General features: G+C 37.8%; 1 protein-coding gene and 1 long non-coding RNA gene across 2 annotated transcripts in view; both read left to right on the top strand.

The window, feature by feature from the left end:
* The first annotated feature begins 545 nt into the window (after window positions 1–545).
* LOC125266649 lies at window positions 546–2,889 on the top strand. The gene is made up of 3 exons (XR_007184523.1): window positions 546–891; window positions 2,495–2,608; window positions 2,756–2,889. It is a non-coding gene; the product is annotated as an uncharacterized LOC125266649 (long non-coding RNA).
* Window positions 2,890–4,932: 2,043 nt separating this feature from the next.
* The window catches only part of gas2l1 (growth arrest-specific 2 like 1), a 40,630-nt gene continuing 28,901 nt past the window's right edge, over window positions 4,933–16,661 (top strand). Inside the window, exon 1 of the mRNA XM_048187507.1 lies at window positions 4,933–6,105. Within this exon, the coding sequence (XP_048043464.1) occupies window positions 5,419–6,105 (687 nt within the window). The 5' untranslated portion in view covers window positions 4,933–5,418. The remainder of the gene's footprint in view (window positions 6,106–16,661) is intronic.

Here is a 16,661-nt window from a genome sequence, read left to right as displayed (position 1 = left end):
CGTAACGAGTTCTGATTGTGCCAGCGGTTCCTGTGTTGTGATTCGACAGCAGTTTAGCGCATCTTGCCCGGAAAGGTCACGCCTCTTACCATAACGTGGAGATGCACGCGCTCAGTGTTATTGTAAACATGTCTTTAATTTTACCCTATCAATTTGAGCCGGAATCAGACCCGGTGATTGGACTGCGGGATGAAAATAACAGCGTTTTGACGACATGGTGACAAACACACTCTACAAACGCAACTCTTGTGTATTCCTGTGGGCGGAGGTTAGTCAAAAAACTGTTTTAGTGATGTCATTAAAGAAGGAAGTAGAGGGATGTAGTCCAAACTGGCCGTTCGATGTAGGCGACTTCTGTTAAATAAAATATCTCGATTGACATTGAACTTTGAGCTTTAAAATTTTACAGATTTTATTTATACTCTAACAACAACATTACACACTAACTAAAGTTTGAAACATGGGATCACGAAGAACGGGACCTTTAAGTATTTTTTGGGAGAATCTTGTACTTGAGTTTTTATATTTGTCAACTTTCACTTTTACTCCACTACATTTCCTAAATAAATTGTATACTTTTACTCAGATACATTTTCCCAAAGCATTTTCGTTACTTACTACAAAATAAAGTCGGAAGAACACAGACTGCAAAGCAAGCATGTGCAAACAAGTGCTCGCACAACCGCGGTTGATTTCATTTTCCGGGTTGCGTCCGTTGCTGGAGCATCTGAGAATTGCGCTGTCATTACAAGACATTACGAGAGCGGCCTCTAGAGGCGAAATAAAAACTATCACTGATGCCTCGTATAGTTTGTTTTGACACGTGATGTGAGGCTGCGCGCTGCACAGAGCGGGTCACTTCAAAAACGATTTAAAACGGACAACAAAACGGTATGTTATACAGTGTACACTACAGTACATGTTTTCATATCACTATAAAGTCATTAGTTTGTTGACTAGATGCTACATTAGTGGAGAACAGTATGTTTGCCATCGAGGCTGAGAGGACGCTAACATTTAAAAAAAAATAAAAAAAATAAAAATGCGATTGTTACCATTCATTTGCATTAGTTTATATCTATTTGTTCGCTGTTATGCATTCATTATCCGGCAAAGTTGCATATTTCAACTCTATTCTCATCATACAGCGACAGAAGCATAACAAATCAGAAATGTAGCCTATTCAATTTCAGTTTTTATCGGCACTGTAACACATATTTTGATTTAGATAATCATCAATTTTTCTAAAATAGAGCCAAATAATGTGTGAAAGTATATAATAGCCCCATGCTATGCCTTTGTGTGTAAAGGTGGTAATTTTGTAAGCATGACTGTTTGGATTTATATGAAATAGTAACATTTTACAATAAGAGTACATTTGTAACATTAAATAAGGTTAATAAAAGTATTGTTCATTTTTAATATCAACATTTACATTTTAACATTTTAAAGTTGTCTCTTACATTGGTTATAATGCACTATGAATTAACATGAACGATCAATGTATAATTAATATATTAGTATTTTTATGTATAAATTACAATAAACATTTAGCCATTTTTTTAATTTAAAGAAGCAAAATGTAAGAGAGTTAAAACAACACAATCATGCTGCTCAAACTGTGTATAGAACAATTTTTAATACTATTTTTTTTTTTTTTTTGCTCCTTTTGTATTTTACATTTACTTGTACTTTTACTTTCAATACTTAAGTACGTTTAATATCAAAAAAATACTTTTCGTACTTAAGTACAAAAAATATCACATACTTTAGAATGTTACTTGAGTAAAAGTTTTAAACAGCAACTTTAACTTCTACAAAAGTCATTTTCTGGTAAGATATCTATACTTTTACTCAAGTATGGTTTTCGAGTACTTTATACACCACTGGTTAAATCTAGTAACATGCACTGGACCCACATGAATGGGTGCAATGCAGACTTTAGCCGTTAGGTGTCTCATTTGTTATAGTTTCACAAGGTGTTTCCATAACTACCACGTGCATAGAGCAGATTTATCTGCTGAGAACTAACAAAAACTCTGGTACAAAGTAAAATGATTCCAGCTCTGTTATGAGCATGACTAAACCTCCATTACAGCCTCTTGATAAACTGGTTTGATCACCAGTATATATATATATATATATATATATATATATATATATATATATATATATATATATATATATATATTTAACTTGGTTTCAAGAAGCATCAGAATTATAATCAATACAATACTTTTCGAGTCAAATTTTGGAGGAAAAGAAATGTAAAGCGACTCCACCCCTCAGAATATTACCATTAAGACATTTGCAAACATTAATACTATACAGCTTGTTTTCTGCTCTGGCTTTTAATGGTTTTATAAAACAATGAAATGGTTGTCTTTTGTAAATCTTGGGACCATTATCAACATTTACTTCATCTGCAAAGCATTTGGCATGCATGTGTTCACCAAGAGCCTAAGTGTTGAATCATTGCTCTTTTTAATTGAAGTGTTGGCAGGAGCTGACAGGATGATGCTTGTACCAACTTCAAAGACTTCTTGCAAAATCCATCTCAAGTTCTTTATCTAAATTTAATTATGCCTAGAAATGGAATTAATCAAAGGTAATTCCCAGTTCTTTAAATGCATAGAATGGCATAGTGTTTCATTTCAATGTGACTTACTGACACCTTTTTAATAGACATCTGAGAGCCAAATGCTCACTTGCTGGAGAGCTGTGGAATGAACTGGTTTTGTGTATGTGTTCACAGAAAAGCTGATTCATCCAGGCCTTGAAGAATGATCTCATTCCTTCTCTGCTGTGTGTCCTCCCCTCCGTCTAGCTCTCTTAAAGAAACAACCAACGCTTTTCAAATCAAAACAAGGGCCTCCCTTTGGCTGTGTGGCTGCTGTTGGAATAATGACACACTGCAGTGGTCCGGCCTGAGCTTTTGAAGAGCATGCTGCCTGCCGTTAACTACAAGAGCAGGAAGTAAAACAAAAGAAAATGAAAAACATTTCCATTTATGCTCTCAGATGGTAATCAAGTTATGGGATCATGCAGATGAGAAAGTGTGAAGAAAAGCTCACCAATGCATAAAAGCAATCGTAATGTCTAATAGTTGGTCTGTTGTTATATTTAGAAGTAAGTGGGAGTGATTTAAATCTGCAGTTGGCTTGTTTTCTGACAAACGGCTAAAACATCCGAGCAAAAGTGACTCTTAAAATAGGATGACACTGGGGAGGGAAGCTGGACACTTGAGTCTTCCTCATAAGGATCGTTTCTGATCCACTAGCATTAACATTAGGCTACTTTACAATATATTAAAAAGACGCATTCAAAGAATGTAGTGTGACTTTGACCTAAGAGTTGAGTTTCTGAAGACAGGCTTTCAATTGTCCTACAGTCATTGAACTGATTGTTTAAAGGGGACAAATGAACGCTGATTAACATCATGATGATGTCTTCATGTCTGTCTTTTGTCTGTCTATTCAGAATGGTCCCTTTCATTTGCTGATGACCAAGACCATTGGCAGAGTAGTTTGAGTGAGCCTGGACTGTTTGAAGCCAAACAAGAACAGAGCTTGTTGGATAGGCACATTAATTTAATTTGACAGTCTTGATTAAAGTTTGGCAATGAGAGTTTTTGGGGATACAAAATAGAAAAATTTATGTTTTAATAAATAAATAAATTGGCCAATTGGCCAATGCTTTCAGTCCTTATTATGTATTCATTTTTTTATATTAACAAGAGATAATTTTAAAGCGCTACAACAATTTTTACATAAGTGATTGTGGTATTACATTTTTATGAAGTTTATAAAACCCAAACACATATATTTGTGACATCACAAATATTCTGATTAGTCAATTGCAGCATTTTTACCGTTGCACATCTCCAAGTCAATATTACTCCGCGGCCTAGCTGTTTCATGAGTTAAAATAGCTAGTTTGTGCTGTTTTGCGAATTTAAACGGTTACCACCACAACAAACTATGACTAAAATGGTCTCGGATGCCTTCAGTCTTAACTTAAATAAATATGGAAAGCATAAAAATTTTGAACGCAGACAAGAAGTTACAGTTAAAGCAACGAAACGAAAACTTTGGTCGGAGGAACAACGAACAGGTAGTAGAGATATTGTAGCTAAATGTGTTTGCTAACTAGTCCACGGCAGATTAGAAATACATAAAATAAAATAATATAATGTTATTTGTTGATGTGTTCGTCTTGTTTCTAGGACGACTGTTTAAACATTGATGGACTATTTTTATTAGCGGAGGCTTTAAGCTAACACAAGCAGTTCAATTATATTATAATTATATATAGTATTTCAACAAATTACTGTTTAATGTTAATGTATTTATTTATTAAGTAAAAGTAGTGTAAATAAGCGGGAAAATGTAAAGCCAATAAGTCAAGGTACAAGACCTCTCCAGTAGTCTGCATATTATCCTTAAGTTACATTCAGTTCTTGATCACTTGATAATACAGATATGTGAGTTTAATTAAATATAATCAAGCGCGTGAGCTGATTTAAACAGACAGGCAGCGCGTGCAAACAGATATTACATGATCAATGTCGCGCTGATTAAACCTAAACGACTCTTTACAAACATGAAGCAATCACAGAATGCCTACTGTTCCCATCAACGAACATGCAAATTGGAGATAAATGATAAGCAAACTCAGCATTCTTGCTTCTATTTTCGCTTGACTGACTATCAGCAAAACAGTTAACGGTATTTGAATAAAAATAATCGGTAGTATCAGCCGAATGTCAGATACAAATATAAACGGTTTGGCCGTTAGTAGTGGCTTGGGCAATTGAAAAAAAAAAAAGGGTCTGCATGGGAATAAAGTTGTCGTTGATCCTCTAATGAGATGTAACTCAATGTATAAGCCACTGCAGCTCAGCGCGTCGTGCAGGAGGCGGCGCATAGGACGGTCGGATCATTTCCAACTGACGAAGATTATTATTAAAGTGCCCCAGTAGACCGGGGCTGCCTTCCTGCCTCAATCGGCCATGCGTCCTCCGAATTGGTATGAACGAATGAATAAACGAGGCGTTGCGGAGCGCTGTTAGCCAATGCGGATGCTTCTCACACACACTAAAGCGCGTCGAGTGGGATAGTATGTCGTCGAGCTGTCATGTAGGCTACTGATAATTGTCATGTTTCTGTGTCGGTCTGGATTTCCATAGGGGAATGTGTAATCGCGATGTGGTCATTGAAGGAGGCGGGTATCTCACAGACATCCGGAATCCATCGCGGGATCCCACAGCTGCACCGCGGAGCTGCGAGGCAAAGCGGCCCGCTTTAGGAGCTCCTACCGCGCGTCGTTATGCCATTCCCAACGCTGTTTATGGGGGATTACTGTACGAGACAGTCGTGCGTCATTTCGTGCCTTGATTGATACACATTTTCCCATAATATGGCCGATCAGAGCAACATTCAGTCTGCCGCTTCCAAAAGCATCAGGCCGTTCAAATCCAGCGAGGAATACCTGTATGCCATGAAGGAGGATTTGGCTGAATGGCTGAACACGCTGTACGACCTGGACATCACGGCGGACACTTTTATGGAGGGTCTGGAGACCGGCTGCGCGCTCTGTCGGCATGCCAACAACGTGAACCGCGCCGCCCACGAATTCACGGCGAATTATCCAGATGCGGCGCTTTCTTTGCGGATACCCAGCAAGGACGTGGTCTTCCAGTCGAGGAACGTCATACCGGGGTCGTTTTTGGCCAGAGACAACGTGTCGAACTTCATAGGCTGGTGCAGGCAGGAGCTCTGGATCAAAGATGTGCTCATGTTCGAGACCAACGACCTGGTGGAGAGGTGTAACGAGAAGAACTTCGTGCTGTGCCTCTTGGAGGTGGCTCGCCGAGGGGCCAAATTCGGCATGCTGGCCCCCATGTTGATTCAACTCGAGGAGGAGATCGAGGAGGAGATCCGGGACCAGGAGAACCTGACAGAGGCTCTAGGGGAGTCCCAGAGCCCGCCGAGCAGGACGTACAGTCGCAAGAAAAGCATTGGCGAGCCCGACCCAGAGCTGTTGGCCCGCTGGCAGCAGCAGCAGAAGAGAGTCATGCTGGATATGCGCAACCTGGACGAGCTGGTGAGTTTGACAGCTGTCAGAATACAAGCTCAGGTTCATAATAATCGCAACTGTTGGGTTATTATTATTCTGGGAGGAGAGAGAGGCTACAGAGTGAAGGCAGTGATTCAACACGTGTTGCATTTTATTTGTTTAAACACATCAAATCACCACATAATGAATGTGTTATGGAAAGTGGAGGACTGATGCTGATTTCTGGTGTCAGAGCTTAGTTGTGTTACACAGCTTGTTTATCTGGAGTGGAAATTAAATAGTTTATAGCAGGGCTTCTAGTTACAGCAGATATAATTAGATTTTCTATCAAATCTTGATGTGCACTGAATACATCCCAAATGTCAGCCAATAGCACTTGTCCAACCCTGCTCCAGTGTCTTGCAGAGTGTAGCTCATAAATACCTGCCAAGTTTTTTGTAATCCTGAAGACCTTGATTAACTGGTTTAGGTGTGTTTAATTAGGGTTGGAGCTAAACTCTGCAGGACAGTGACCTTCCAGAAACTGATTTTGATGTCCCTGGCCTATAGGAAGAACACTAGTGCTATCTCATTGCACTGATTCTTGAAACATGAGACAAAACATGGTAGTGACAAGTTTACCCAGCATTAGTTTTTTAAAATAGCAAACTTTACTCTGTGAAATGATCGCTAGAATATTCTTAACATAAATGCACCATTTCTTTGAATTTTCTCATTATTTGATTCACTATTTCTAGCCCTGTGCATTTTGGTTGTTCGGATCACAAGTGGACTATGCTAAGGTGTAAACTGGGTATAAAACGGTTTGAGCTTGTCCACTATCGACCACTTCTAGAGGTAGTCAAAAACACATTTGACCGGATTGCTTCGTAGTGTAGACACTCATGTGGTCAAATGTGTTTCAAGTGCCACAAAAGACCGCCTACTGACCTAAAGCAAAAACATTATGGGAAGCGCGCTAGCCAGACGGGATGTAAACTTTGCTGGCTGAAGACCCAAGTTTGGTTTGAAGATGAAAAATGTACCAAACACAATGTTCTCTCACCATTCCTGATTTTTAACACACATTCAAAAGGTTCGGCGTGGTCTTGCTGCTATCAGAGCAGAAAGAAAGCTGATGCTCTCTGTGTTTTTCTGTCATCTCCAGTGGCCTGTTGCATGAAGCTCGTTGAACAAACTCTGAGTTTCAGAGTAGGTTTAGAGTTGACAAATCCAGATAAATCCAACCTGGTTTAGATCAGGATCAGCTGTTGCACAACGCTCGGTATAAACATTCTCTGTCAACTCAGGTTTAATCCTGAGTAATCAGCAAACAGCCGATCACACGGAACATGGAGAACATCTGTTTGATTCACTTCTCACGAGAGAGCCGTGTAATTCACCTATCTTCTGAAGATAAGAGATCATTGTGAAAAATATCATGAAATTAAATGCATTTAAAAAGCAGGAATAAACACTGCTGCTGCAGTGAAAGTTTGAGAAGGCAGCTGAAAGAAAATATCTGACTATATCAATGCATGTGAATCAAAGAAATATGCCTAATAATTTATAATATAATAATTTATATTAGTTTCACAAAGAGCTCAAATGAATACACATAAGCTTAATTTGTTTAAAAGTTTTATATATTGATGCATGTATTATATTTATATAAATTTAAAAGCGAAGTTTAATATTAATTGTCAATTAATATAATAATTATATGAATATACTATTATATGAATTATACATAATTAATTCATATAATATAAACATAAATAATTAACAGCAAAAGATGCAAATATTTTAGAGACAAAATTGCTTACTATAAACTGATTTAATTTGGAGCAAGAAATACAGGGGGAGTGGCTTTATTGCATCAGATACAGGTCACTACTCACACCTGATTGGTCGAGTTTTGGTCTAGCCATGTAGCGCAAGTTAACATATGAAACCCGCTAAAAACCAATCCAGCTTCATAAGCCTGAAAAGCCAGAGTTTGCTCAAACTAATCTTGAACTTAACTGGGTAGAAACTGAAACCGAGTTTGTGCAACAGGCCACAGGTATTTTGTCCATTAGATAGAAAGATCGATAGAAAGATCTGAAAAAGCCCATAGATTTACCCGCCCATAGAAATCAGGACAGAAGTGGTTGAAAGTGGACAAAAGAGATGGATTAAAACACCAGGTGTAAAGTGTCTCCCTCGTCTACTTGTGATCCTATCAACCAATATGCATCATAATACCAGGTGTAAACAGGGTATAGTGTATAGTGTATAGTCCCTCCCTGTATCCAATAGAAATAGAATAGACATTTATGAAAACATTTAAAAGTCATGCAAAATAGAAGCCAGCCTTCATTATGAAGCGCCTGTTTCAGTACTTGCTGTGAATTAATTAAGGTCACACAAGGCAGGTTTTATTGTTTTTTTTTATTATTTTAAGTAATTGTGCCTTTATTTTTTGTCATGTTTCAAACCCCTCACAATTAGTAAAGAAAATTAGTTTGAAACCATCTCAGTTCAGTTTGTAAATATTTCTAGTTGTAATAATTATAATTTTCTGATGGTTTTGACCCATATTGAGTGAAAACACCTTTTGTGAGAAAATGTAAGCAGGAGGTTTCGCCCCAAACTGTTGAATACCTCTGACCTTATTGAATATATTCATCCAAAATGGTCTTGTGAGTGGATCTTTGTGTTTGTGTGTGTAGGATGAAAGGTCAGAGAGTGTGTCATTCATTTATTTTGGTGTGACATCTAAGTCTGCACATTTCCCTTGCACCATGGTTATGTAGCATGTTGGCGGTCCATGGCATATCTCACCTACGTGTTTCTTGAGGGTGAAAGGTTGTTTCTTTAGGATTGGAGATATTGGATCCTTGTCTGTGTTATTGAGTCTGCTATCAGTATGAAGTTTGGTAACTTGATAATTTTTCATTAAGAATAACAAGCACACTAGGGGATTTATGTGATATAATTGCTTATAGGATAAAGTCCTGATGTTTGGCAAGATTAGCAGAGAGTGACTGATGAACATGTCCTTGTTATTTGATTTAGCTTCTCCGTCACAACCGGACGAAAAATATTGCTGTTTCTCAAAAAGATTCTCCTTCAGTTTGCATTGTGCTTTTGCCAGTCATGATAATCTGCTCTCATCCAATTATTTTGATATTAGAATGTTTGGGGAGACAACAGAGCAAAATCTGCAGTTTCCCACAAGCACAGGGACTTAGTTTGACTAATTATTTGACTGTGTCCCATTTACTGTGGTGGTTATTTCCCTCTAAAAGTCCCTCTTAATTTCATCACTTAAAACTGTCACCAGATATATCATGCCAAAGATCAATGTTCAACATGCTCAGCTTACATATAAAATGAAGTGGTTGTTGATCTAGTGTTGGTCCATCATAGAAACAGTCAGCCCTTGTGAGCGCGTAAGCACCTTTTTTCCCCAAGCGTGAACTGCTAGCATCAGCATAAGTTCAGGCAGGGTGAAGAAACAGTGGATGTCAGGTGCTGTTACATCAGGAATTCATTCCATACAGTTTGTTAGCATTTTTTTTTTCTGAATGTAAGCCTAATATTAAAGTATAGACAAAGTGATTTATCTGGTGTCTGGCAGTAAAGACGCTTTTGATTTGTCCCATTTAATGCTTGACCTTGTCTGGATCGTCTAACACAGCTGCTAGTCATCTTATCTCATGAACCATGTTGCCGAACAGAGCAACTGGCTTTGTCCTGCAGAGACAGGGTGGATTCAGTGACGGGCAGCAAGTCCAAACATTGCATCACCCTGAAGCTTGAGGACATACTGGAGCACTCAGCGGAATTCATCAGATCAAACACTCTCTCTTCTTGTCTTCTTTATTATATCACCTGCCCTTTGAAATTCTATGATTTCTCACAGGCGTTGGTCCCTGACAGGCAAGTTCTGACAAAACTTTGTTGTGATTAATTTACAGTTCACTTTTGTGACAGTTGAGATGTGTCATGCAGCCACTTATGACTGTTGTTTAGGTAAAGTACACTTCCACACATGTGCATTCAGACTTCCTCATATATATAAAAAGCTTGTTGTTTCATTGTTTCAGTGCATTTTTTGTTTTTGCTTTTCATCATGATATTTGCTGTTGTACTTTGCTGATTTAGTGTGATTACAGATACACTAAAACAAGTCAGTTAAACTCAAAAAGTGGGGATGCACAATATATCCATTATCTGATGATATTGCTGATATTTAACTGTGCATGCTCATTTTCATCAGTTTTTGCATTTAGTTTTACATTTTCACATCATGTAGCACTTACTTAAAGATGATCTTTAATAACACTGTTAAATGTAATCCTCTATGTTTTTAAAACAATATTATAGATGTTAATAATTTTGGCTATTTCTCAGTTATCGGCCATAATATGAGTGATTATTGGCTTACTGGTATCAGGCAGAATTGTAATATTGGTGCATCTCTATAGAGGGTATGCACGTGACATCACCGTCGGCCGGAGTGACTGCAGTTACGTCAACTGAGTGGCAAAAAGACTGAGTGGCAGCACTGGTTTTCAGCGTGAATGGCACGCTGAAAACACACAAAACACATTCAAAACGGGAAAGAGCTTTGCGATTGACTGTACAAATAGATATGTCAAGAAAACTGAGGTATATTTTTACAGACTGCTGAAACCTAAAGAAAAGAGAAACAAATGGATCGCTGCAATTGACAGAAACAACAGGACTGCAGGCAGCGAAACGTGCATTTGCAGTTATCATTTTTCAATATGTTAAACTTTGGGGTAAAATCATACCCTATATATTGTATTGTTATATATTATATTGACAACTAATCAATTAAATATTTACAATTATAACTATTTATATCATTCTGTGCAATTGGGTGTTTTTAAATAAACACTGACAAAAACTATTCAAGCTTTAGGACTGGATGACATATATAACAATAATATAAGTGATCACCCGGATTTGGACCTACCTATGTTGTAGGGCTGTAACGATATGCGATATGAAATCGAAATCGCGATACGCAGGTCCACGAACCTGTATCGCGATTTGAGAAGGCAGAATCGCGACACACCCCTTCCAACTCCCAGAGTTATCCTTCCTGTCCAGATCCAATGCTACCACATTTTTAAATTACTATAAGTATTAGGGGTGTAACGATTTATCGTAGATGGTGTGTCTCAATCAGCTCTCTAGTTCAGTAAGTGTTTCGGGCACACATTGAATCTTGCAAGCAGGTTTAAACGTTTCTCATGTCAGTCTCTTGCATGGTCGCGTGAGAAAAGTCGTGGCTTTCTTTCACCGCAGTGCACAGCAACAGCTGTGCTCACAGAAAAGCAAAAGACGCTTGCAATGCTTTGCTTTAAGTTCTGTGGCGCCGTTCACATATTGCGTCTTTTGCGCGTGCAAGTCAGTTATTATTTTCAAATGTAGCCGCGCGGCAGGCGCGCTCATAATGGGATCAACGCGGTCGCGACGCGCATGCAATAGGCCAATTTCACACTTCCGGGTTTTTGGCTTCCGGAACGATCCACGCAGTGTAAAAGTTTTTCCGGTTACAGTGATAGATAGCCTCGATCAGAACCAGCTCGGAAATCAAAGTCGTTTTACGAATTAAATGTCATGGAAAATGTTTTAACGTTCTTGGTAAATTATTGGTGAGACTACAGAGCTCTCATTAAGAGCTAAATTTAATAAATAATTTGAAGTGATGGCGGTTAAACTGGTTATATTCTTCGTGCCTGTTTGGCGCGGCTGTGCATTATCGCGCTCCATGTGCTGTAAAGACGGTGTCTGCGTCTCAAAGTGCATACTATCCATCCTAAATTGTAGTCTATGTGTAATATTCAGTGCTATTTAGGGTGGATAGTGTGCACATTGGGATGTATAGAGTGCTTTTAGCGACGTGCTGGGGAAATGATCAGCTGGAAGCTCCTTTATCACGCAAGATCCTCTGATTCATGAAACAGGACTGCTCGCACCCTGATATTTCTGGATATAAACACTTCAGTCTCTCACTCATTTTCCTGTCGTCATCATCTTAAAGTGTGTATTATGCGCAGTATTATTGTGCTGTTGCAACATTAATGCAAAGACTGATAGTTGTGTACAGTGTGGTGTTGTAAATTAATTATGTATACATTAATTATGTAAATTAATTATGAATGTGGGATGTGATGCCATATGAGATTACATGCGATATATTTTTAAAACATATTAAACTCACGACAATATTATGTATCTCGATTTTATATCCCCCATTAAAGTATATATTGGCAGTTATTATTTTTTTAATGAATAAATTATATAAATAATGTTCGTCGTACGTAATACGATCTGGGAAATTGCTGAATGAGTAGCTGCGTAGCCTTTACTGTATGACAGCTCGTAATAAATCCACCTGCCGGTAAATTCGAGCAACGGTCTGAGCGGCCGTACAAGCTACAAACCAGTAGAAAATAATTTATTTGTAGATTATACAAAAGCGACTTGGAAAACAGACAAAACAGAAAAGGTAAGAAGCGATATTTGAGAAAAGAGCATATCAATCTAGACGCATAGCGGAACTAACTTTACCCTGCGTCACGTGATTTCCGATTCTTGTGAAAAAGGCCTATTCTCAACTTCTCAGAATGCCGCAAGCGCACCGCAGGTCGTGTGACAAGAATCAACCGATCAGCTATGGCCTTTCCGTAACAAAACATCAAAAGCTCAGCCGAACAGCTGATCATAGCTGTACATGGTGGTTTTTATATCTTATCTCCATCAATATATCACGTAGTAAAACTAATGCAAGGGCTAGAAATCATTTATCCTTTGCAGAAACATCCTCTTGTTCCTCTGATCCTCTTGGAGAGCCCAGTTCAAGGTTGCATAGCAACGACCGACGCCACGGGAGCGCAAGCGCTTTGGAAAAAAGGAGAAGCGGTGCGGCCGCGCCTTCCACGCGTTTTTAGACGCGATATGTGAACGGCCCCTATTCATAATTCTAAGTTCATGTTAAATTTTAAAAAAAAATTTTAGTGACAGACAGCCCTATTCAACTGTTAATTTGAATACAGAAGGTTTTTATTAAAATTTTATATTTATTTATTTAATTGAAATGTGATCTTGTGTGTACAACAAGGACAATTATTGAAATTTGTTAATGTTTTTTTTAATAAATCTTGTTTGAATTTCAGTTTCATTTTGTTCAAAATATCGTGATACGTATCGTATCGTGAACTCCGTATCGAGATACGTATCGTATCGTGACCTGAGCGTATCGTTACACCCCTACTATGTTGTCTTTATTTAAAGTGTTCACAGGCAAATTTGCTTTATGTATTTCCCCAGCGTCGAAATCAGGCACAAATAAATAAAAGGAAACATTATTCCTGGCTGCATGTCAATATCCATGGATAACTGGATCATTGATAAGTTGTAACACCAGGTACACTAGTGTCGAGTCCAACCTCTAGTTAAGTTGTTTGTTTTACTCACGTTTTACTCGCATTTTTCGCAGTTTCCCTTATTAAATCCAGTCATGCAGCAGGCTCTTTTGCCACTCATTCTGGCTGAGGGGCCGTGTTCCGGCAGGAAAGTGACGTCAATGCATACCCTCTATAAAAAGTGTATTGTGGTAAAAAATGTAAGTTCCAAACCTGTATGACTTTCTTACTTCTGCAAAAGACGGCACTTTGAAAAATGTTGGTATTCAAACAGTTTTGGTTATCATTGACTTCCATTGTATGGACAAAAACAAAACAAAACAAAAAAACAAACAAACAGAAAAATGTGTTACTATGTTACTAAGTTACTACTACTAATATGTTACTATGTCATACAGGTTTGAAAAGACATGAGAATGACTACAGACTTTTTATTTTGGGGGCAAACTGTCGCTTTAATTGTATTATTTACTATAACTAAATCTGCCTGGCTACATTACATTACATCAGCGAAAGATGTAAAAAGATTTTAAGGTTCACATCAGGTAAAATGATTCCCTTAAAGTCTCCCTGAAATCAACATTTTTTTAGCTTTTAGTATGAATATGTTAGCCTCAATGTTATGAATAAGCTGGTGTGTTCCAAAACAATGACAAAATTCGCATTTAGGAGATATAAGCATTCAAAAATTAAAGTCTCTCTCTTCCGCTATAATGAATCACGGATTTTCATGACATCACATCGCACTTCAGCTTCTCATCAAATCTTCTGTCCAATCAAATGCTCTTTAGAATCTGAAGTCCCGCCTCTCCTACACTATCAACAGACACTGAAGCTGCGGCTGAAGTCATTTTTTCACACATTTACTAGTTTCTACATGGTGAATGGCACATAGTGCAATGTATAGAGTATAGGGAATGATTCAGACAGTGTAAATATGCTTTCCATTGACGCGAATGAAGTCATTTTTCTCGTTAGTATAATGTGAACAGTGCTCTGGCCCAGGGACACGAGAGTACAGAGCGGATCATATCCGCAAGTCGGCTCAGACCACGAAAGGTAACGGACCCATTTAAAGATGTGAGCTGTGATATTAACGAAACGCTATTGGCTATTTTAAAAAAAGGGGCAGGGCTGTTCGATATATATCGCCCTGTCTTCCTGTTTCAGTTGAAATCACGTCAACACATTGACTAATGCTGCGCGTTCCAAGACACTTCAGCGGGCTTTTAAGAAAACAAGTGACATATTCACACTTGCAGCTTACATCATGGATTGAATTAGCATCATTCTTGCCTTGATTATTAAAATATTTTTTCGCTGATATACAAATACAGTTTAAGTGCTGTCTATGTAAAGTGTGAATGCATGGTGAAATCCAGTCTGCTGCACTGATCTCTGGACAGCCATTTTTATCTATTGGATTTAATTTGTGGATTTTAGCTTGGTCATGATGAATTTCAGCTTTTAATACTGATACACACAGACATCAAAGTCACTGTCAAAATGAAAGATTCATGATTGTAAAGTAAGTAAAATGATGACCATGAGGATTATTCCACTTTGATCTTGTATTTCTTAAAGAGATTTTCACGGAAACCAGATAGAAGACTTTTACGGATGTGCTCAGATTTAGTGTTGGTAATCCTATTCATCCCTGAGGAATATGAAAGGTAGTTTTGCCTGATCCTCATCTTCCATTAGTTCCTCACACATCCACAAACACAGAAGCACACACATCCTACTCTCTAAAAGGGTTTAATAGTTTGAAATAACATTCATGCAGTATGAGGAAAAGCAGAAGTGTCTCTGAGATATGAGTGTATTTGAATTACACAGCTATAGTTCCTCTTGATTTTCTTAGTTACAGAAACACTGATACAAATACTCCTCTGCACCTCTCCATCTAACGTTACTCATCATGATGAGTTTGGCTGGGATTTTCCACTGTTTAAAGGCGTTGTGTAATGTTGTTTAGTATAGCCTATTCCTGCTAAAAATGTCTAGTCACAAAAATCTAAGAGCAGCTCAAACTGAATTTATCCATACGGTCAGCCTAATGCTGTGGAACTCAACCCAAAGTTGAGGCAGAGACAGTTTTGCTCTGTCTGCTTTCTCAGCATTTGTCATTTGTTTGTGTAACGTCTGTTGCCTGTCTCAGTGCATTACGTCACTCACTCATCATATAGTTGCACATACTCTTGGCTACTCAGAATACTTTAAATAGAAATGCAATATAATATACAAGTACAATTAAAAAGTTTGGGGATTTAAAAAAAAAAATTTGTCAGCATCATTACTCCAGTCTTCAGTGTCACATGATCCTTCAGAAATCATTCTAATATGCTGATTTGGTGGTCAAGAAATATTTATTATTATCAAAAATATTAAGTGCTGCTTAATATTTTTGTTTAAACCATGATATATATATATATATATATATATATATATATATATATATATATATATATATTTTTTTTTTTTTTTTAGAATTCTTTGATGAATAGAAAGTTCAAAAGAATGGCATATATGTCTGTATAAATACTTTACATTTAAATTATGAACAAACACCTAACCCAATAGTTTATTGTGCAGTTTGTCTGATAAATATATGTTTAATCGAAACGCTGCTGTTGTTTTAATCAATGCCTTTTTAAGACAGGAGAAAGAAATACCAGTGTGCCAATATACTTTTTTTAAATTTGTTACATGTGCTTTCAAAAACAAAAGCAAACAAAAAAGGATCTTTTCTAAAACACCCAATGAAATGGCATCAAGGCACATGACCAGAAGGATGCCAAACAATTTCTAAGACATCAGTGGCTTTTTGTCTAACAGGCTATTTTTTCTCTTTCTCGCCCTGCTCTCTCCCCACACCCTGAGGCCTTGACATTCTGCTTCATGGTTTTATCAATAATGCACAACCCCGATATTCTCTCTCTCCTTTTGTTCCTCAGACACGCACATGCATGTGTACAGTACACATACACTCATAGTCCCTGCCCAGTGCTAAGGGGGAAAGGACAGAGAGAACTTTCTGCTTGATGGTGCAGTGTAGTATGGCTGCCCTCCTCATTATGATCCAGACATGAATAATATCTAAATGTATATGGCTTGTTGAGAAGTTTTCTGCAGAGCTCCTTTATAACGGATTCA

The sequence above is a fragment of the Megalobrama amblycephala genome, linkage group LG4 (assembly GCF_018812025.1).
Source record: "Megalobrama amblycephala isolate DHTTF-2021 linkage group LG4, ASM1881202v1, whole genome shotgun sequence".
Classification (NCBI taxonomy): Eukaryota; Metazoa; Chordata; class Actinopteri; order Cypriniformes; family Xenocyprididae; genus Megalobrama; species Megalobrama amblycephala.
This window is presented reverse-complemented; position numbering and strand designations above follow the sequence as displayed.